Raw genomic sequence first — 24,534 nt, 5'->3', positions numbered from 1 at the left:
AGCACAAGTCAAACTTGGCTAATTCTCCAAACCAGATGAATCCGGTGAATCTATTTATCTATCCACATCTGTTGCATATATTCGTATTGATATTTTTCAATATATAATATTTTGGCAACTTAATATGGTAGATAACGATAAGAATAACATAAATATGATAGACTCCGAGATACAGGTTATCAGTTTTCGACCGGTTCCTTTCATCCCTCATGATCCAGAAGTCTGGTTCGCGGCACTGGAATCTCAATTTGAGATCCGCCGCATAACCAATCAAAGGCAGAAGTACGCCTACGCTTTGGAATCATTGCCCGGGGATCACCTAACCGCTGTCCGTGAGGTTGTCCTCAATCCGAACGTTCCAAACGTTTATGACCGTCTTAAGGATGCCATCCTTCGACATTTCCTCCCATCAAGAGAGGAACGATTGAGGACACTATTAGCACGTCACCCTATGGGTGATGCTAAGCCGAGCCACCACCTCACGCGCCTGCAATCCCTTGCAGGAAACATGACAGCTGACTCTGAGATAGTCAAAGAGTTGTGGCTCGAAGCCTTACCAGTCAGTATCCAGCCAACCCTTACGGCTATGCTCGAGGACACCCCGCTCAACAAGGTGGCCCTCATAGCAGATAAGATTCTAGCACGAGTTAACACCAAAGACGACTATTTGGTTGCTAGTACTTCCCGTTCTAACGTTGATCTCGATGCTAGACGACCTCCGGCTCATGGGGATAGGGACAGATGTATCCATACTCGTCTCAGTTTCCGAGACCGCGCAAATGTGCCAGCCCCCTACGCCCCCCGACCCAGGTCACAATCTCGTAAGGCCGTAACGACTCGCCCCAAGCGGGCATCTTCCAAGCCACGCCAGAAGGCGGTTTCGGAAGCGAGTCCAGGTTGGTGCTGGTTTCACCGTGCTTTCGGAGCCGGTGCCCGTCATTGTCGAGCTCCCTGCTCATACAAGGCGGGAAACTCCTCAGCCGGCGAGTAAATGCGGCCGTACTCGCCGGCACTTCACCTCAGGTTGGCCGTTTATTTTACGTGCACGATTATCGCACCAACGCTAGGTACCTTGTGGATACGGGTGCCCAAGTTTCTGTCGTACCTATCGGTAACAGTAAGTCTCAAGCCACTATGCTTCGACTACGCGCTGCGAATGGCTCAGTCATTCCCACCTATGGTACACGACAACTTACGGTCAACCTGAGCAACCGACGACAGTATCTGTGGACGTTCATCATTGCCGATGTTCCCACAGCTATACTCGGTATCGATTTCCTACAGCACTATGAATTGCTAGTCGATTCACGTAGGCTGCAGCTAATTGATACTTCGTCGAACAGCAACTTTATGGGCTCTAAAGCCCACACAAACGCGTACCGAATCACAGGTGTATTTCATTCGCGTGACGATTTATTCCACGTTTTATTTCAGAAATTCCCCAAATTAACTAAACCTCTCAAGGAGACTCCATCGGTGACCAATCGTGTGGTACACCACATAGTCTACCGCGGACCACCAGTCACGGCAAGACCTCGCCGACTGGCACCGGACAAATTAGCTTTCGCTAAACGTGAGTTTGACAATTTACTAGCTACTGGTATTATTCGTCCTTCTCACAGTCCTTGGGCCTCACCTCTCCACATGGTTCGAAAAAAGGATGGGGTTAGTTGGAGACCATGCGGAGACTACCGAGCGTTAAACACAGCTACACGTTTCGATAGCTATCCCATCCCCCACATACATGACATCACGGCATCACTCAAGGGCACGACAATTTTTTCCAAGATCGATCTGGTACGAGCATATCACCAGATCCCAGTCGCTCTTGAAGATATAGAGAAAACTGCTATCACGACTCCTTTCGGTTTATTTGAGTTCCTACGAATGCCATTTGGATTACGGAATGCTGCTCAAACTTTCCAAAGGTTTATCGATAGCATTGTACGAGACCTAGATTTTGTTCACGTCTATATTGATGACCTGCTAATCGCATCATCAAACGTAGATGAACATTATCAACACCTGACGCTACTATTCCAGCGCCTTTCGGATAATGGAATAATAGTCAACCCCGACAAGTGTGAACTCGGGAAGAAGGAAATGAAATTCTTAGGTCATGTTATTAAGCATGAGGGTATTCTACCTTGTGAGGATAAAGTACGTACTATAATGGAGTACACTGTACCGTCCACACTCAAGGAACTGAAGGCATTTCTCGGTTTGGTCAACTTCTACCGACGCTTCATTTCGCACGCGGCAGAACAGTTACGACCGTTAACCGATTTACTTCGCGGTAATCCACGCAAACTGGAATGGAACGACGCCGCACGTACTGCATTTTCAGATATCAAAACGGCCCTAGCTCAAGCCACACTTCTCGTGCATCCTGACCCATCAGCCACGCTTAGTATAGCGGTCGATGCATCGGATTTCGCCATAGGAGCCGTTATGCAACAGAATGTCTCCGGTAGTTGGCAGCCCCTCGAATTTTTCTCACGACGCCTCACTCCCACGGAGACGAGATATAGCGCTTTTGGTCGCGAACTGCTAGCAGCCTACTGCGCCATCAAACATTTCCGGCACGCTGTAGAAGGTCGTAAGTTCATCTTATTCACCGACCATAAGCCCTTAACGTATGCTCTGCATACCAAGTCTGACCGCTACTCACCACGAGAGTGCAGACATTTGGACTATATCTCCCAGTTCACGACAGACCTTCGTCACGTCAAAGGCGAGTCGAACTGTGTTGCTGATGCTTTATCACGTATCCAACTTAATGCAGTTACTTTGCCAATGCTTGACCTACCTGCTATAGCCGCCGCCCAAGCAAACGATACTTCATGCACGGAAGCACAACAGTCTACGTCCCTTCAGTGCCGGGAAGTACCCCTAGCTACTAGCTCAGGTACTATCCTATGCGATACTTCTACGGGCCTCCCTCGACCCATCGTACCCTCCGCTTATAGCCGTCTCGTCTTTGATGCCCTTCATGGTCTATCTCATCCTGGTATCGCAGCCACCCTACGCCTCGTCGCTGCACGATACGTCTGGCTGTCAATGAATAAAGATGTCCGTATGTGGGTAAAACAATGTTTACAATGTCAACGATCAAAAGTGCACAGGCACGTAGCTGCCCCTATTGGCACTTTCGCTACGCCTGATGCTCGCTTCGATCACGTTCACATAGACATTGTAGGACCATTACCACCATCGCACGGGTATGATCACATACTCACATGCATTGATCGTTTCACAAGATGGCCCGAAGCTATTCCCATCACGTCTATTACGGCGGAGACAGTCGCTCACCGCTTCGTAGAACGATGGATAGCTATGTACGGTTGTCCCTCGACTGTCATGACTGACCGAGGACAACAATTTGAGTCCGCATTATTCTCCTCACTAACACGGCTGCTTGGTACGGAACGCATACGCACTACCGCCTACCATCCAGCATCAAACGGTTTAGTTGAACGGTTTCATCGCCAACTTGAAAGTGCTCTTCGAGCACACGAAAACAACAATTGGTACGAAACCCTACCGCTCGTCCTCCTGGGAATCAGAACGAGTCTAAAGGCAGATATTCAATGTTCCGCCGCTGAACTTGTTTACGGCACGACATTGCGTCTGCCTGGGGAATTTTTCACACCACGGAGCAGCACTAAGTTCGGCGAATCAGACTACGTCCAACGACTGTCTGCATTCATGCGAACACTGACTCCGGTGTCAACTCGTATACAACATCGACAGGTCGCTCTCCCTCGAGAGTTATCTACCTGTTCACATGTTTTCATACGAGTAGATTCGGTACGCAAACCTCTACAACAGCCTTACGAAGGACCTTTTCACGTGATTTCCCGTCACGAAAAGACCTTCAAGGTTGATCGACGTGGCCGCATCGAAACAGTCAGCATTGATCGTCTCAAGCCAGCACACGTCGATGACAGTGCTATACCTGATAAGCCGAGACCCAATGTTAGACCCATCAGAGCTTCTAGCGGGATTTCTACATCTACTTCGGATCCCACGCTAGATGCACCTGAGACCTCATTCTCACGTCCCAGTCAACAGCACGTGTCATCTGCCCTGTCTACGGACGAGACTTCCGTCTCACGTCCAGACCTGCAGACCACACCGCCCTTGACTGCGGATGAGATTGCAGGCTCACGAGGTTCGAACGAGACTACCGTCTCACGTTCTGGTCGCCGTGTACGCTTACCCGTACGCTTTCTCGACTAACCTCATAACCAACTACGGATACAGTATAGGAATCTACCCCTATACTACACGAAAGCTACACTTTTCTCTTTTTCTTTCATTTTTTTGTTTACCCCGAGCCTACGCCTCTGACCATCGCTGTTCTGGTATCGTCGACTTCAGTCAATCTTGGCGAAAGCTGGCCTGATCACCCACGCTATAGTCAACGCACTCAGTCGATCTCTCTGACTCCAAATACGTATGATATACATTTGGTCCCGAACATGGTTATCCTGGTCGCATCTGGTTCCTTGGCTCAATCTGGTTTCGTTCTACGTCTGCAGCGTTTCTGGTCTGGACCTCTACGAACGCAACCTTCAGATTCTGGATACAAACCACTCTGGTGTAGCATGCTAATCCAAACAATCAACACAGTACGTTCCTTCTGGTACCGTTCTACGTCAAAGACTTTTGGTGGCAACTCGAGGATCAACGATCACTTCCTGTTCTGCCAACGCCTTCGTCCTACAATTGCACGTTTCGCGATCAGTCCCACGAACGAAACCGCTACGTATCGAAAGAGTAAACCCTTTCTAGCGGGGGGCTCCTGTAGTGACCGGCCAGTCTCGATAAGAACACGATTGGAATAACGGAAACAATTATTATTATTGTAACCAAATGTACCAGAGATTGTTTTACTGTATTTGTTTAACTGTATCAGTTTCACTTCTTGTTCCGCTATCCGCCTTGTTTGGTTCGAGCTTGCTCACGCACTGCTTATTCGCTTGTACTTTTGGGCACGTCTCGGTATTATTTCGATACCACGAGGTCGCCAATAAATATACTTGATCTGGACTAGTAAAGCCTTCTGATTTACGGGCTATCAAGGGAACCAAGTCGTTTTTGGACGCGTAATTGAATAGTAGTGGTGATCATAGTCCGTCCACGACTCGACATCCACTACAATCAAATGTCAAGATTATGGTTATACGTACTATATAGGTCTCGAATTTTAGATTGTTGTGCTTCAGTTTTCATAAAACGTTACGTCACAAAAGTTATGAAACCATATTCCCAGTAAAGAAATTATTCGAATTTCATACAGATTTCCTTATCAATTCAGGTGTTTTTGCAAAACACTGGTAGAGTTTGCAAATGAAGCTACCATTAAATAGTTGAAAGACATATAAAACGGTGAGTGGTGGAACAAGTGATGAACTCATAAGCAATCGCTAGAATGATTAAAAAGGTACTCTTAAAATAAGTGTCCTCACTCACGCGAAAATGCCAAACAGTAACCTCAGGCCAGATATAACTTGCATATGGCGGGTTTAAATACCCAGTTATAATGAAGTCCACTTACTTGGTGTTTCAAATCAAAGAGATTTGTTGTATCATAATGTAACTTCTATCAGGTTTTCCTCATATGAAATTTCCGACATCATTGAACACCACAAAAACCTTTTATGTTGGTCAGCAGAACAGTCAGAAGGATGGGATAATTAAGGATTTTTCTCTTCGTATTCTATGCCTTACAGAGCCTAAGTAACTTAGCAAACATTAGTAAATGTGTAGTATATTCTATTTATTAAACATATAGTTAGGTATCTTTGTACCTTTGTTTCATCCGTTTTCGTGCTTGATAGTAGATGATCCAAAAACTGCTCTCTATCCCTTAGCGCTCTAAAATTTTCATTGACAAAGTACTTTGGTATTGGTATTTCAACGTCACTTGGTGTAAGTTTTAAATCTATTAGTATATCATCAAAATAATGATATTCAGAAAGTTCCAGTTTCACCATTTCTCTTTTTATCTCCAGAAACCTCCCAATTACTGAATCCAGGAGGGTTCTAAGAAGACGCCTTTTTTGTGGGTGGACAATCTGATCATAACACCGTTCCAGATTTCGAAAGATTTGTATGTACTTGATATAAAATGTGGCTAGTGATTGAAAAGCTATGGTACGATCCTGAAAATCGGTTAGCATGTTTGAATACTGATGCACAAACCTTTTCAGGCTTTTGAGTTTCTGGATTGGGTTCACGAGCTAAAATATCCGATAGTTTTTCTTGAGCGTCTCTCCATATATTATTGTACAAACTGAATATTAAAAAATTTGTTTGCTTACGAATTTGACATATTTATGCAAAGCACAGTTGCTGATGGACGCGTTAAACCAAGATGTCAGTTGTTTTCTTGAAAATGAAAATAGGTCGATAGTTTCAGATAGCTAAATGCGATAACATTGAGGGCAAACGCATGCTCATTTCCTAAGCGCGTATGACGCACATTGTACAATGGATGTGTTAAAAATACCTTCGGTGGTAAGTTTTTAGTTGGAAACGATAACCAGACCAAGAATGATCATTCAAAATATAAATATTCGAATGTGTGGAATGTAAATAAGTTTGAAAATTCACGGTAACGTAACCATAACAACGTTGGTGAATGTTATTGAGATAACTTAAAGACCAAATGACGATAATGTAAAAGCTGATCATATATTCCGTTCTTTAGGTTTGTCAATTTCAATTATTTGGTTTATACTGCAGAAGATAAATTACAAGTACACATCAGACAAAGTCGCGAGAAAATGTTTTGGTTAAGGTAGCTTTCTGTTATTCTGAGGAATATCAGAGAATATCATCAAAACACTGTATTTTTGTCAGATACTGTACATAAACTATCCCTTACGCTAGTCATAGTGCTGTCTAGCATCGCTAATCCACAATTGTCTATAAATATATGAGTAAAGATAAATTTCTCCAGAAAGCACAATGTTTTCAATTATCTCATGTCGATGGAATAAACGCCGTTTTTGAACGTCTTATATACTTGTAATTTCAAGAAACGAGACTTATTCTAGTTCTCTCAACCACATGTGTGAAACGCCTGTGATTTTCCTGGATGACGGTACACTTCTGCGTTGACTAGTCATTCGAGTGTATCATAGCAACTACAGTTACTTTTCCGTGTATTTACTAACTCATTTGTAGATAATTTATAATAAATTCTACTATATTATTGATCAGAAATATGACTTCCGTTATGTCGCAATTCATTTCTTACAAGTTCGTAGCATAACGAAGTGGGATTCTCATGTAAACAAGCAAAAACGATTGAACGAAACAATTCCTTCACCTTTCACCACGTACGTGTCCTGGCAACAGCTTTCTCAGCTGATCCTATTTACTCTCGGAAGTGTCGACAGGTGGAGCGTTGTTCGCATTTTGAGGTAACGAGTTCTATTCGTTGACGAGTCTGTTGTCAATTGACCTAGTTACGGTGTCCTCGTAAATTATCGGCTTCGGAGGACTAACCGCGGCGAGACTATAATTTACGGATGAACCAATCAGACTTAGGATAACAGGTTTCGGATTTTGGCGAGAAATCCACTCGTCCATTTGACCAAATAGAGTTTTGGCACTATAGCTTACGTCAGTTAGTTATGAAAAGCGCAAACTTAATTCCTAACATTAACTATTATCTGTCAATCATAATTCTGATTCCTCACACTGGTTTATAACCTTCATTTGATCCTAGTTATTAGGTGGGCATCCTTAAGGTCACCCTATCTCCAATACGTAGGGCCAGTGAGACTAAAATTTGTGGGCGATCTTTGAGCGGCGCTGGACTCTGTCCGCTCTTACTTTGGTGAAACTTTCAAAATCAAGTCTCTTATTGTCTAGAGACTGGGTCAGCTACATTTAAGTGACCGTGACTACATTCAGCTTGGAACAGTTTATCTGTACACTTAGCTTCGAGCATTTGTATAACAGGTCTGAAGATTATTTAAACAGCTTCGTGTTACCTTCGATTTCGTAGTGATCGTAGACGGTCACAAACCCCGCGAATGAGCGTTTCACGTAGGCGATCTGTCTCTCGACCACGAGGAATGGATAACCCCGACTGGTGCTGGTATCATAACCAGTATGGCAAGTCTTCTAGAAATTGTAGGAAGCCCTGACTTACCCGAAATTCAAGTCGACCGACACGGATAAAAACTCGGGAAACTTCCCAGTCGGCACGCGTTAACTGCAACCATAGCCGGCGAACATAGCCACCTCTTATACGTCACGGATGTTACTACGAAAGTTCGCTACCTCGTCGACACCGGCGCAGAAGTTAGCGTTCTTCCTGAGAATTCTAACGACAGGCTATACGAGTCTGTTATAAGCTTACAGGCGGCAAACGGAAAACCGATCGCCACATATGGGGAAAGGCACGTTTACCTTAACGTGGGTTTACGCAAACTCATTCATTGGATATTTGTGGTCGCAGATGTTTCTAACCAGTCATTGGTATAGACCTGTTACAATACCACAATCTACTCATTGACACACGCAAACGAAGGTTAATAGACGGAAACATTAAGTAATCTGTTTGCGTAACTCCTTTTTCTAGTTGCAGATAATCTCCAGTCACAATTAAGCACGCCATAGACCCATTATATCAACCGTTACTGGATAGGTACTCAGGGATATATCAACCGCAACCGAAGTTGCCGAGTGTAACCAGCGATGTTACACATCACATCTCGACTACAGGACCACCTGTATTTTCAAAAGCACGCCGAATGGCTCCCGAAAAGCTTAGGTTGGCTAAAAACGAATTCGACCACATGATAGACTTAGGAACCATTCGACCGTCAAATAGCCCATGGTCATCCCCCTTGCACATGGTCCCTAAAAAGGACAGCAATGATTGGTGTCCAACTGGTGATTATCGGCGTTCATATGTGACGTATTCCGAGGTCTCAACTTCATACGTGCGTATGTTGATGACTGTCTAATAGCAAGTCCGGACAGAGAATCACATCTCCAGCATCTGGACATTGTTTTCGAACGACTCCAAAGACATGGCATTACTGTAAACATCCAGAAATGCCAAATCGGAAGCAACTCCTTAGACTTTTTGAGACACTATTGATGCCCAAGGCATACAACCTCTTAGAAGCAAAGTGGCGGCCATTCTGGATTATCCAGAACCGACCACGATTAGGCAGCTGCGAACATTTAACGGCCCCGTAAGTTTCTACAGATGGTTCATACCAAATTTCGCATCTCTTATGAAACCGTTAACCGACCAACTCCGTGGAAATGCGAAATCCATCAATTTGGACGACACCGCGCGAAAAGTATTCTCCCCAATTGAGGAACATTATCGACGCAACGTCTTCAATACGTTGCACAATCTTTCTCATCCAGGTGTTCGTGCAACAATCAAGCTTATAGCCGAACGGTTTTGCTGGCCTGGTATGAATAAAGACGTGAGGGAGTGGGCACGCTCCTGTGTAAGCTGCCAGAAATCTGAGTGACTAGACACAACAAATGTCCCTTAGGTTCTTTCAAAACCCCTGATGCTCGTTTCGACCATGTTCATCTAGATTTGGTAGGACCCTTACCCGATTCAAACGGATATTCATATCTCTTAACCTGCGTAGACCGCTTCACTCGATGGCCACAAGCAGTACCCATGAGGGACATTACTGCTGAAACAGTGGCTCGCGCTTTCGTCGAACGATGGGTTGCAAATTTCGGCTGCCCTTCAACCATCACTACAGACCACGGGTGCCAGTTCGAATGTGGACACGAAGGACCCTTCGAAGTTCTTCAACGTGAACCTAAGTACTATATAGTCGATAAGAACGGAACGAACGATAGCATCAGTATCGATTGCCTCAAATCAGCGTACTTAGGAAACCCTATCCACGTCGATCTGCCTTCAATACAATCGAACGACACGGCTCCTACACTTATAGTACCCCACACGTCAGCCGACACACACCTTGATACTTCGTCAAAGTCGGAAAATAACTTTAAGACAACGCGTTCTGGAAGAAGAGTAAGATTTTCAGAACATTTAAACGACTATTGCACGTAGGACACAAACTTTATCTCGAATTTCCTTTGCCTTATTTATTATAAAAAAATTTAATATGCTCATTTACATATACATTTTTTTAAAAAAAACATTTTTTACTAATAAGCGTATCATTATTTTTAATAAAAAAACAATTTTTTTCAATCGCTTTCACGCTGTCGCAAGCGTAATAATTTATTTTTTTCCGCCCACCTTGTGTGTGTACGCAAGTACGAGTGTATTGTGTCATGCAATCACGTTCTATTTTTTTTCTTTTCCAGGACGGCTTGAAAAGAACGATGAAGTTCATAAAGAACCGATATCTCGATTCTACTTCCTTTTACGATTACTATATTGTATTTCCTGGCTCTTTATAGTAAGGAAAGACGACCAGATGCTGCTAAACATAGCAAGCTATCAGAAGAGTGTTTACCAACGACAAACTAGTTCGGTTTAAACTTCCGGCTGGCCACGTCTTCGGGTCATCACTACCTCACTAGGGGGGGGGGAGTGATCTGTAGCTGTAAATAATTCCACAAAATCAATGGCTTTGTAAGTGTTCGACATTGGATGCTGACCACATTAGTTTAAGTGGACCTGTTTAACTGAAGGCGTTCGGTCATGCATCCGCAACAGATCACGTTACAACACAGCGTGGGAAACATCCTACACGTTCACTAGCCAGATCAGATCAACCGCTTCTCGATATATTGATAACGCATTAAATATATTTTTCCAACCTCTTCGCTTTTGATTTTAACTGAGTGGGGCACGATTGGATTACAGGTGTTACTGGTTCATAGTTGTCAAACTACAATACTGGTGGTATTTTCAAACTAAAGTGGTTTCGGCATCATCTGTATAGGCCTCACTACTCGAAAACTAGAAATTCTTAGGTCTTTCTTGCCAGCATCTAGCCTTAGTTTTAGTTCCTTTTCAACTTTTGTAGGGTTCTCAAGCGACAAGTTCTTACGGACAAAAACTTCTGATCCCCTTAGTTTATGTCCATTCTGTGGTATTAAGTCCCTTCCATTGGGAGATTTAAATAGCACTCTTAGCACCCTGGCTTGATTCTGTTTGAAATTCGTTTCGCCACTTAGTCAACAAATCCGCATGGTAACCCCAGAGATACCTTGAAGCATTAACTAGACCGTTTGAAAGCCACAGGCGTAAGATACGTGCAAGCTTCGTGGGACCAATATTCTTACGACTGAAGGAAAATTTGGAATTTCATTTCTGCGTAGTGCTCCTTGGATAGTAGCGAGTTTCCTCCCCATGAACTAACGCAAGCCACACTGCAGAGACCGGACCGACCAACCACTCCGTAGCCAGGTGTAAACCTTTTGATTCCGGAAAATATGATTTCTGAGTGTTCTCAATGTAACGCGGAAGTTCTTGATGTGGCATCATACAAGAAAGAAACCTATTTCAGATGTTCGGTTTATATTTACGCGAAGTTTGTCTACCTGTATTAGCTACAAAATAAAAATGCTTATTGGCCGGACTTTGTAATGTCAACTTCAAAAATTCTGATCCTTCTTAACTTTAATGTTTTATAAGACTGAAACTTCTTGACCAGGTCATATACCACTCAATAATATCCGAAGTTCTAGTTTTTATCATCATTGCAAACAGATTAACTTAATCCTACGTTGTTGATAATTGTTATAGACTATTCCCCTAATTAGATTTTACAGTATTATCTACTCTTACTGAGTCCTGGAGCCACTTTTATCTCGTTTTCTTTCAGATCCTCTCTTATACACTGCTTCTCACACTCATCCAGCACACGATGTGCGTTTAGGCTAGACGGGGAACCACCAGAGGCTAAACGAGGCATGTATTAGGGTGGAGAGTCAATTTCTAGGTTTTCGCGCACGTTATTTCGTGTCATTTATCAGATGTGGAGTGGATTTCGGCTGTCGAATGTCAACCTTTCTTACTGGTTCGGCGTCATTTGTTAAAATGTCCAGCCAACTTGAGTTTCACCATCAAGTCAAACAGGAAGATAAAAGTACACTGTCCATCAACATTTACTTCATTACGTATTTTCAGTTTTTATTGAAGTATTACACTTCGTTGCTAACCAATATCTGCCTAAGATTTATCATCAGAAAGGATCTAGATGTTTACCATGCGTTTATTTAATATAAACTGACTCAGTTTTGTGGTAAATTATAGTTACATACTAAACACTATTCTTGTAAACTTGAGGCTAATCCCCATTACTAACCTTATGAGCTCGCAAAACTGATATTCATGATGACGCATTCCTATTCATAACACAGAAACATAGCTGTCCAGTAGGTTAACACGCACGAACTTTCTATCAGAGAAAAATGAACTTCAAATGATATCCCCAACTACTGACCAAGTTTCAGATAGAAATCTAGTACGACGCACAAGTTAGTAATAATTCATTTTTGCTTTCTAACGATACATTAGCCGATGTGAAACAAGTTCCTGTATCAGTATTATGAATGCTTAGGCTGAGCTATCGGAAGATATTGAAAAATTATCAGGAATTGCCCACAATTAATGGGATAATCTGAATTTCGAGGATCAGTATATTCGTCCTGAAACTATATGGGATTAAAAGTAGGCAAATCGTAGCAGACGATCCCACATTCAACGTTACTGTTTGCAACAAGTCAGAACTTTATTACATTTCTTTGTTTGCTTTGTCACTTCTGGAACCTTAAACAGATTGAAAACGTTGCTCATGTTTTGTCGTTCTTCAGATTGGTATCGATGGAGGCAGTGTACAACACGACAATGGGTAGGAGGAATGTATATTTGTTGTTAGAAGTTACAAAGTATTTACATAATACATATACATAGCCTTCAATTGTCCATTTGCATTTTTCAGTGTGTTTTGCCGTCCCAACTGCCTTTTCGTCTGGTATTCAAGTATTCCACCAGCGCCGCGCTTTCGCTGCATTGAAACTTTTCACTCCAAAAATTGGTGCGACTCCAACACCGCGTTCCGCTACATACTACTTACAAACATCCTTGTGAGTAGCGTCCACTACAGTAGTACCACAAGTGATGGCTTGTGTCAACTACCCTGGTACGGCCAAGGGTGGGGAGAGCCCGCCCTCACACGGCTATGCGTATATAGCCACTGTTAGGAAAGTCCTACTAATTGCCTTCCCGTGGTGGGGATGTTGTTTACGAAAATGAGAAGACAAAAAGCAAATGCCCGGCGCTTTAACTGGATTGGTGGATATGGAGGATAGACCTAGGGGAATTGAAAAACTCTGATTTCAAACAAATGGTGTGCACGAGCTCCAGGATCCTGAGGGAACAAAAGGCATATGAACCTGTTGTTAATCACTGGCTACCATGGAACTGCATCTTCTGACGCTGCTTCAGTCTAGTGGATTAGGCCTTCGGGTCAAAGGCTCGGAGTGTGACCCCCTAAGGAACCACCTGCTTCGGTTTGGGCACACACTAATCAATGATAACTGCTACTGGTCTCATTGTTATTGTGTGGCACATATCTGTTTGGTGCCCCCTTGTACCAATGTTTTTGTGTTCAAATAAAATAAACAAATCGTGTTAACTATTTATGAAACTAAAAAACCGGTACTGTTCAACCGAAAGTCGAGTAGCAGACGGTCTCATGAACTGCTAGATATGCTAAACCGTGTAAGCGCATAGTGTATGAGTCGAGGACAGCTACTTTTATTTTGCTACATTTACATTTCTTTACGTAATGAATTACCACACGTAAATATAATATGTAGTGGTTTCCGTCTTCTGGAAACAATGTACTGCAGGCAAGCTAACATGTCAAGTATTACATTCTTTGCAAGCTTGGTGATACTTCCCAGTATTTTATACGACACAACAATGCTAGTCGTCATTCGAATCTGTTATTTTTCATGGGACTTGTAAACTTATGCGGCACATATCACTATTTTGACCATGCGTGTAGTTAACGTTCATCGACTATTAATTGTCTACATTTCTTCAAATCTAGTTCCACAATAATATAAACGTCTATAGTTTATAGCATGATCGGTTAAACTGGATGGTTACTGTTTCATGAAACTAATGTTCAAAATAGATATACTACTACCCTGTTGTTTTGTTGTTCTACTATTGAAGAAAGGCATACGCTCTAGGGCAACAGAATTTAAAATTATCAGTCAGCCAAACGCAGCATAGAGCCTGGTACATATGTACACCGGTTTGAGTTGCCATACCCCATTAAAACGAGGCGATATTGTTAGAGCAATCAACCTAAAACTCAAGGTTTACCTTACTAATTAAAGCTAACAATAACCAAAAATAACGTACGTGGGGGTGGAGGAATTATAACCAGGGTTTTTATTGGCAAACTGCCTCAAGATATCAATCATCCCGTCGTTCATTACATATTTACCTACCTACAAATTCACATGTTTCGAATATAGGATAACTGCTCATAAAGTTACCTTCAGTCGTCACAAACCATTATCTGAGAGAAATACCGGTCTTCCTGTATTGCTTCATATATGAGCAAGTCGACAGTGACAGTTGTTGCATCATGACTGCAAAAATTGAAAACAACTGACGCAAAACAATACGAATTCGTTCTTATTTTGTACTATATATATATATATATATATATATATATATATATATATCACCACATAACCAACATGCAGTCGTTGGTTTGCTGCCACTTGTTTTCGGTTTCTGAACTTTTAACCTAGTAATAGCATTGACACTACTGCAGGTTAAATTAGGATTAACCTGTTCAATTAACTGATTGTCGTGTCTGATGTTCTGTAGCCGCTTACATTCATCTGTTAACGTTCTGAGTGTGATGTTAGGATCTTGATCCAAACGAGTTAGAAGTCTGGTTCTAATCTCAGCATCTTGTGGTGACTGCAGAGCTTTGATGAATATAAGGCATTTAAATTGATCTTCTGTCAACGAGCGTAACTTGAACCGTTCACATTCTCTGTTGACGATGTCTGCTAGAACACCATATTCATCGGTTTCACGTTTCACCAAATTAAGACACTGGTAGTGAATACTAAACAATGAGGAAGATTCGCCGAATATTTCTGACAGCTGAGATACTGTCTCCTCGAAACTGAGCTCTCGAGGTAATTTTGGTAATATATGATCAGCATAGCGTGCATGTTCATGACTTCCCAACTTGCGCATCAACAGTCGAGTCTTCCATGCGTCATCTTGTTTACAGAACTCTATTCTAAATGTGTCTTCCCAACGCTTGAACCACGTGAGAAATGTATTTCCACATTCGGGGTCATAATAGAATTCTGGAACGCTGCTAGCAACTGCATCACAAGAAGTACTTGAAACAGCATGTGAACTCGAGTTTTGGATGCTAAACTGTTGCATCAGTCTCCAACAACCGCATTTGTGCATCAAGTTGTGCTTGCTGTTGTTGTAGTATTCGGCTGAGCTGGTCATCTGATATAGGCATTTTGAATGAATTTTCCTTTTTCCTCGTCGCCAATGTTATAATTGTATTTTTTACCAGAATCCCCGTCGCCACTGTTATAATTGTGTTTTGCTATATAAACGACCCAGCTATTCCTATTGCTTAGTATTCTTATACGATGACACTCAACAAGACCCCAAAATCAGAACACTTTGAACAGGAACGAAATTGTATTCAAAATAATAATGATAAGTGAACAGCAATCACTAGTTTAAATAACGTTCATATATTTACAGTATATACATAAGAAGCTTCTAGATTTTTCTCCAATAATATGCCCGGGTTGATCGGTTTAGAATTAGTCAATCAGTGCGCAGCAACACCATCATGCATAAAACATGCTTTAATCCAATCTATGTCCCACTAACACTTTCATTATAAACCAGTTAGTATCTAAAATCATGGTATCCTGAGAAGTTTAGACTCCTTATAATTGATAACAAATCCCCCTTTTTTAAAGTCATTCTGAAAGATGTTATAAAGGACATATGCAACTGCGACTCAACAGGAAAAAACCAAACCATAATCAACATGTAACTTGCTATTAAATAAGATTAAAAAAACTGAACTCTTACCCAGTTACTGAGGATCCTCATATAGTACTCGTTGACAATCTTAACTTCTAGCGTAAATATCTTGCTAACCCCTTGGAAATCTGTCGTTTACTTATTTGCAGGTTGCGTATTACTTGAGAATACTGTATCCTTCGCCTTGGAGATGTCGTTGTGTTTGTGTTACAAGTGAAACCGAATTCTAATTCCATCATATAGTGTCGAAGAACATGATCAACTAGGTAGTTTACACTCTAAAATTGGGTTTTACTACCTGCAAATCTATGTCATATGATGAGCAGCTACCAAGCAACGAAGAAGCCGAAATCCATACTAAAAAAGAAAACAACGTGTATGGTTTGTAACAATTTTCAGAAACCAACGGTATTTAGGCGAAGGAAAATAAACTTCCTTTAGATGGGAAGCTCAGTTAGTGATTTGTCCATTTTGAAAAATAACAGTAGTCCGAGCACACTACCTGACTAAGAGTGAAAATTAAGCCCATTGGTTAGAACTTACATTCGATTCCTAATAATAACCCCATTCAAAAGTGTTATCTCTCAAAGTGAATAGATTTGCCGACTAATCGTACTGTTTGGGGTGGGACAGGTGGCTATATTTCTGTAAACCCATTAGTCATTTGCATTTCACCAATTAGCTTAGAAACTATTTTAGTACAAGAACAAAATGACTTTAGACTAACTGTTAGTTTATCTACTGAATTAATGTGCATTATTATGAACCAATCGTGATTGGAAAATAGATCTAAATAATAGCAGAAAATGAAAACATAATATTAGAATCCTTCCCGACCATGCTGCTACCTTGACGTGGCGGTCAGGTTTGCCTATCGTGATGAAACAGGCTGAAAATATACTGGGTGGAACAATCGTTCCTCAGGGTACTACCATGCTAGACAGGTTAGTTGAAGAGCGGTCACACTAAAAGCAGCAAATCTAAGGTCCGCAGGGGAAGTCGTACTGCTGACTGCACAGAGGTGTGACGGCAGTAAGGTGTTCCTTTCAGACAACTAGAATAACAGCGATGCTGCCCTCCCACAAAAAGGGTGGGTTGGAAAAGGCCGACCATAAAAATTCACATCTCACATTATCCCACAAATGTATAGTTTCGGCGCCATAACGTGTAAGTTTGCTGAGAATTTCTTTTCTTGTCCTACACTAAGCATTTCTTGCAAACAAGATTATATGCTTTTGTGCTTTTAATTTTATACAACAGTAGACGATGACTGTGTTCCCTCACATCTAGATATAACTTAATGCCATGTGCTTTACTTTATCATCGTGGTAAGTCAGCCTTAATCCATGAACTGGCTGACAAAATCAGCAAAAACTCCATTCACAGGGGTTTTTATTGCATCCCGAAAAAGCCTATAAACATGTAGTTGCATACAGCTGTCGCTAAGTTTTCTTTTGTTAACATCAACTAACAATTTGAATGTGCATAGAAATTCTACACCCAAAATAGGGTGGCGAAAATCCTCCACAATGAAAATCAAACTTAGATGACGTCTAATACCGATGTATAATTTATGTAGCTGTTCTCTAAAGGTGTTTTTGTTTCGTATACCGCACTCAATAAATACTTGGCACTCTCACCACTCACTGGGCTGGTGTGACTGAACTTATACTAACATTAGCTCCTGTGTCCACTGGGGAAGTTGGAATCTAAGTATCTATCCAGCAGTCAAAAAAGCAACTACTAGTCGAACGCGTCGACAACTTCACTTGGAAGTCTGATCAGCCCTAATGGGTTGGTGTCTGATGAAATCTCAGCACGGATTCAAAAAGCTCGTTTGGCTTTTGCCAACTTACGTCACCTATGGCGAAGAAGAGATATCCGTCTATCAATTAAGGGACGAGTATACTGCACAGCAGTTCGTTCTGTTCTACTTTACGGCTGTGAAACATGGCCATTAAGAGTAGAAGATACTCGTAAGTTACTAGTATTTGACCACAGATGCCTTAGAAATATTGCTCGCATCTGCTGGGATAACTGGGTAAGTAATAGTGAGATTCGACGCAGGGTATTAGGAAATGATGGTAAATCAGTTGATGAGGTCATGAATCTTCATCGACTGAGATGGTTAGGCCACGTGTTACGTATGCCTGAACACCGATTACCACGACGCGCTATGCTGACTAGTGTAGGGAATGGTTGGAAAAGAGTTAGAGGCGGCCGAACCAAAACGTGGCATCAGTGCTTGAAGTCACTAACTTCTAGTCTGGGCCATGTTGGTAGATGCAGACTACGTGGTTGGGGTCCGCAAGTGTCGTAACCAATGGTTGGAGACTGTGTGTGACATGGCTCAGAATCGATCATAATGGCGTAGGTGTATACACTTTCTGCCTATCCTTAAACCTTAAGATTAAAATTGCTTCATAACGTTCTTCCTATACTATATTTTATTTTTATTTATTTATTTAATCACATATATATTGGTACAAAGGGCACCGGATACATATGTGCCACACAAAATAGTGAGAATGGGAGAAGGAAGAAGATGCGTATATATAAAGGAGGGTAAAAAGAAAAGAAGAGTAATGATGGGGGGGGACTGAAATGTACAACCAGAAGAGCTCTTTCAGTTAGGCCCTATACTATATCCTTATATACAACCTATCTTTTATATACTACCACCAATAAATTAACTATTTCTATGAATCCGGTGTTCACCTTGTTGTGCTAACGAGGTATGGCAACTTGGACCGATGCATAAATTTGCCCGGTCCTACGTTGTAGCTGACTGACTTGACCCAAAGGTCTGATCCACAAGGCAGTGGAGCATCGTAAGGAGATGCAGTCCCATGGTAGCCGGTGACCAAAAATTGGTTCATACGCCATTTTTTCCTTCAGGATACTGGAGCCCATGTGCCCCATTGGTTTGGAATCAGGGTTTTCCAACTCCCCTAGGTAGACTTTCTGTGTCCACCAACCCGGTTAAAGCGCCGGACGTTCGCTTTTCGTCCTCTCAATTTCGTAAACAACACCCCCGCAACGAGAAGGCAGTGAGTAGGACTTCCCTGGCAGAGGCTATATACGCGTGGCCATGCGAGAGCATTTCGAGAGGAAGAGCGGACTCTCCCCACTCTCGGTCGACAACAGGCTTCCTTAGCTAGGACTCTAGAATCTTACACCATCGATGTGTGCTGCGTCTCCGAAACGCGCATACAAGATCCGAGTAGTGTCATTCATTTAATCTCACCTAATCAAAATAAAGAACCATCTCGATACACGCTTCGTGTATCTGGAAGCCCTGATGCTGCTTCTCGTGGCCTCGCTGGAGTAGGTATAGCATTAAGTCCTAGGGCAGAACTAGCTCTTTTAGACTGGATCCCAGTAGACAGTCGTCTATGCGCTGTCCGACTAAACGGATCAGTAAGGACTCGGAAAGATAGGGAAACTCGTCGTTGCCTCTTCGTCGTCTCTGTCTACTCTCCCACTGACTGCAGCTCAGACGATATAAAAGATGAGTTTTACAGGAAACTTTCTGACCTTCTCCGAAAAGCTAGGCGTTCTGATGTAGTAATAGTGGCTGGTGACTTTAATGCTCAAGTAGGTAAACTAAGTGAAAGGGAAAGACACCTGGGTGGATCTTATGGTGTCGTGGCTAAAAGGACAGATAATGGCGTCCGTCTGTTGCAGCTGTGCTCAGATAACAGCCTATTTCTTGCAAATACTAACTTTAAGCATAAGGAAAAACATTTTTTGACATGGCGACCCCCGAATTCGTCCCAACGTTGGACCCAATTAGATCACATCGCTATCAGCCACCGATGGAGGGGCTCGATAGAAGACTGTCGCTCATTCTGGAGCACATGTTTAGACTCAGATCATGCTCTAGTGCGAGCACGTATCTGTCTGCGTCTTACTGGACGTAGGAAAGACACTGCAGGGAAGCCTCTAAGGGTTCTACTTGATGATAAGCAAGCTAAGAATATATTTCAGGAACAACTGGAAAAACAGTTGGACAGACATGTAAGTTGTGCCCACCCCGAAGCAGCGTGGAATGACATCCGAAAAGCTGTGGAAACAGCAGTGATATCCGCTAGTAAGGTAAGCCATAAGGTCAGGGAGAAACAATGGATCTCGGCAGCATCTACCACACTAATAGATGCTCGAAAACTCATCCCACCTGGCTCTGAACATAACGAAGAGCGGAGTCAGCTTAAGCGAAGGCTAATAAGAAGCCTACGCAATGATCGTGAACAGTGGTGGGTAGCGAAAGCAAGAGAGATGGAAAAGGCAGCGGCAATAGGTAACAGCAGACAGCTATTCAGACTTATTAAAGAAACCGGCATCAGGAACCCAACTAGTAGCGAAACTATCTCAGACAAAGATGGGCATATCATTCATTCTCAATCCAGGAGATTGGATCGATGGGCAGAACACTTTAGGGATCAGTTCAACTAGCCTTCAGCCACACTTCAGTTACCCACGATCCCCAGTCGTCCTGAATGGCAAATTGAGGTAAGTCCTCCAACTCTCTAAGAGGTTGAAAAAGCTATAGGAAATCTAAAGCGAGGGAGAGCCGCAGGCCCTGACAGGTTTACCCCTGAGATTTTTAAGGATGGTGGTCCAGTACTAGCAACGAGATTGACTGAGGTCTTAGGTAGAATCTGGGAACTGGACGTAATTCCATCTGACTGGTCCCAATCACTGATTGCACCAGTCTATAAGAAAGGACGAAAGTCCTCCTGTGACAATCACAGAGGAATCAGTTTGACCAATACAGTATCTAAAATATTAGCTTCAATAATACTTAGGCGCCTAACCAAAGCTCGTGAAGAGCAGACTAGAGAAAACCAGGCTGGTTTTCGACCTGGACGTGGTTGCATAGACCAGATATTCACTCTACGTCAGGTCCTAGAACATAGACATACATTCAGACGTCCCACAATAGTAGTATTTCTTGACCTTAAGGCGGCATTTGACTCCGTCGTGAGGTTCTATGGCAGTGTTTGTCAGTGAAAGGAGTACCAAAGAAGTACATTAACCTCATGAAGGCTCTCTACTCGAACACAACTGATCGAGTTAGAGCCTATGGCGAACTGTCATCAGAATTGGTTACCTCAAGTGGTGTTCGTCAGGGCTGTCCACTCTCCCCATTCTTGCTTAACTTTGTCGTTGATATGCTTTTAGAGATATCACTTTCATCATCTCAATCTCCTGGAGTTGAACTTTTACCGGGAGATTCACTTGTTGACTTAGAATACGCCGACGACATAGTTTTATTCGGTGAAGACGCTGACAAAATGCAGAGTTTTCTGACCACTATAAGCAACAATGCAGGCATGTTCGGGATGCGATTCTCTCCCTCGAAGTGCAAAGTGTTACTTCAGGATTGGGTTTCATCGACACCTGAACTAATGATAGGGAGTGAAGTAGTTGAGCGTGTTGACAGCTTCACTTATCTTGGGAGTCTCATCAGCCCTTGTGGTCTGGTGTGTGACGAAATCTCAGCACGGATACAGAAGACTCGTCTAGCTCTCGCCAACTTGCGCCATTTATGGCGTAGGCGAGATATCCGTCTACCAATCAAAGGACGGGTTTACTGTGCAGCAGTTCGTCCCGTCCTACTTTATGGCAGTGAAACATGGCCGATAAGAGTAGAGGATATTCGTAGGCTGCTAGTATTCGATCATAGGTGTCTTCGACGCATTGCTCGTATATCCTGGGACCACCGGGTAAGTAATGCAGATGTTAGGAAACGGGTACTAGGTGAGGATGGCAAATCGATTGATGAAGTACTGAAACTTCATCAGTTGAGATGGCTGGGACATGTGTTACGTATGCCCAACCACCGACTGCCCCGACGTGCAATGCTTTATGGTGTAGGAGCAGGTTGGAAGAAAGCTAGGGGCGGCCAGATCAAAACATGGCATAAATCCATGAAGTCGCTGACAAGTGGACTGGGCCGTGTTGGTAGGTGTAGACTACCTGGTTGGGATTCGCGAGATGATAGCAACCGATGGTTAGAGACCTTGAATGACATGGCTCAAAATCGTTTGCAATGGCGAAGGTGCATACACTTTTTGTGTTCTACCAAATTCTAACCTTTTGAATTCTTCATGTCCCTATCCTTTTTCTCTTTCCAAATTTAGTTCACCGTATTATACTCCTTCAATAACATCTTTAAACCTCAATCTTTCACATAATACTTTTACTCTTACTACTTCTACCAATATGGGATTTGAATCGACAACTTCATCTCTGTGCTAATGTGGTATGGCAACTCGAACTGATGCACGTACGTACGAAGTTCTACGCTGTAACTGACTGACTGACTGACTCTCGGCCGTACCAGGGCATTTGGAGATCAAACAATATAATGTATATTAAGACCTATAATGGTAAAAACGATCCCTAAATCTGACTGTTGTTGGGTTAGCGCGATCAAAAAACTAGAGAATGAACGAAAATTCCATTCCCAAAGAAAAAAATACTGAACAGTAATACACCTAAATCCAAAACCATTTTAATATGCATAACTACTTATTTTTGGAGTAGATTACATACGATATGAAAACCATATGAAAATATTTTAAAATGACTACGGTTTTTTAATGTTATGTAGTAGGAAATTAATTCGTAGAATTAAGTAAATCATCTTGGACGCATCAAACACTACATTTAATTGTGTTGGAACAGTTTACTTATTTTTTGTGTCCTCTTGTAGAATCTTACTAGAAATTAAATCATCTTTCTACATATTTGTTTACAATTGCATCGATCAGCTAATTAAAGTAATAACCCATAACTTTATCTAATACAGTTTTCATTAAGCCTAAAAATAAATATACAGGGTAGTAGATCTGTTGAAAAGAGCATGTGAGGATAGTTAACACGGGAATTCGTAATTAGTTTTGTTATTATTCGCATTTTTCCATTAATTTTCATAACTTTTACAATAATAAGGTGAACCCGAACGTTTATTTTGTTTGTCATGCTGATTATTACATCAGACAGGTAGGTTTATTCGTATAATGTATTTTCCTAATGATCTTTATGAAATCGAGCGTTCTCCTACAAAAGCTTCCTCTGAATTACCTCGTATATCTGAATCCATAATAACCATGATTGTACCGATTCGAATTTCAGACTTTCAGCATACGGAGTGAACAACCCAATGATCTGGTTTGCTCGGATAGAAGCTTTGTTTTCCGCTCACGGAATCCGGTTACAAGCAACCAAATACACGCACGTAGTAGGTGCCTTTCTGGTTGAGATAGCTGCAGAAGTCGGAGACTCAATCGATCAAGTGCCGGAACATGGCCTGTATGATAAACTCAAAGCAACAGTCGTCTAACAAACATCGTCTGATCAAAATAGACCACAACAACTATTAACAGCATGTGTTTTGCGATAAGAAACCGTCATGGTTTTCAGTAGACTTTGTAGAGCAGCATGCCTTGCACAGCTAACTTGATAGTGGCTCGCAAAACCTCGTATATGCAACCGGTGTCACTTGTTGCAGTTGTCAAATCACACTCCGTCCCTGATCGGAAACATATAGGTCTACCGCGACGAAGTTTTGTTTAGGTCACTATAATTAAGTGGGCTCGCAGAAAACTTTATAAGCGAATGATGAAAGACGACAGAAACGAAAGAGTTGATTTCCAAAAAAGTGCTTAGGAAGCCCCAGAAGTGATAGACACTGCACACAAGTCTGAGGCTTCTGTGTTACTGTAACTAAAAAACCAGCTTAAATAAGTATGAGGGCCCTCACACTTTGAGACAACCAAAACTACAAGACCTACTCGGCGAGGAAACATATCATTGCCCGTCTCACATGCTCTGTCACAACCTTCCAGTTGTATAAACAAGTGTGTGTAACAAGCGTCATATGAGCTAGAATCTGAGTCTCCAACGCACTGTCTATGCCTCAATGGTATTTTGGCAACGAATACTTGAAACTTAAATTAATGTACTCAGGAGAAAACTAAGGAACGATATAGGGGTAGAAGATTAATCTTAATTATATTATACGACTACTTCTATTCTGAGCATTTCGCTGTAGTACCAACCTACTATCACTGGTATCGAAATGTTTCTGAATAATCCACATCAACATTTATATAATATTAAAACATGTAGCAAGTAGATATATGAGTAATTATGGACTGCGCTTACTACACTGTTAGACAAAATTTCGGATCGCGCGGTTGCTCTTCAAAAACAAGGGTATTCTGTAGCGTACTATAACTGTGCTACAACTTGTCATCAAAACATTAGATTTAATAATGGGTCACCATACAATATTTCACTGTCTGCATGATTCATTAATAATTAAAAATTAAATTGAATTGAAAAAGTCGCAGCTTTCAGTCAAGTAAGAGGTACTATATCTATACAAATTATCGACCAACCACGCGCACTCATATCGAACGGCCATAATGGATTTGTCCTTCGCAGTATTGACCGCAGAACGTCGATAA

General features: G+C 42.1%; 1 protein-coding gene across 1 annotated transcript in view; it reads right to left on the bottom strand.

Annotated features, from left to right (window-relative positions):
- Positions 1–12,334, bottom strand: part of Smp_013080 (hypothetical protein) — a gene marked incomplete at both ends in the record, with an annotated part of 36,479 nt that extends 24,145 nt beyond the window's left edge. Inside the window, 3 exons of the mRNA XM_018799277.1 lie at positions 5,817–6,170; positions 6,211–6,301; positions 12,297–12,334. Of these exons, the coding sequence (XP_018651081.1) occupies positions 5,817–6,170; positions 6,211–6,301; positions 12,297–12,334 (483 nt within the window). The remainder of the gene's footprint in view (positions 1–5,816; positions 6,171–6,210; positions 6,302–12,296) is intronic.
- Positions 12,335–24,534: the final 12,200 nt, after the last annotated feature.

Source organism: Schistosoma mansoni, chromosome 3 (genome assembly GCF_000237925.1).
Source record: "Schistosoma mansoni strain Puerto Rico chromosome 3, complete genome".
Lineage (NCBI taxonomy): Eukaryota > Metazoa > Platyhelminthes > Trematoda > Strigeidida > Schistosomatidae > Schistosoma > Schistosoma mansoni.
Note: the sequence above shows the minus strand (reverse complement) of the source record. Positions and strands in the feature narration are given on the sequence as shown.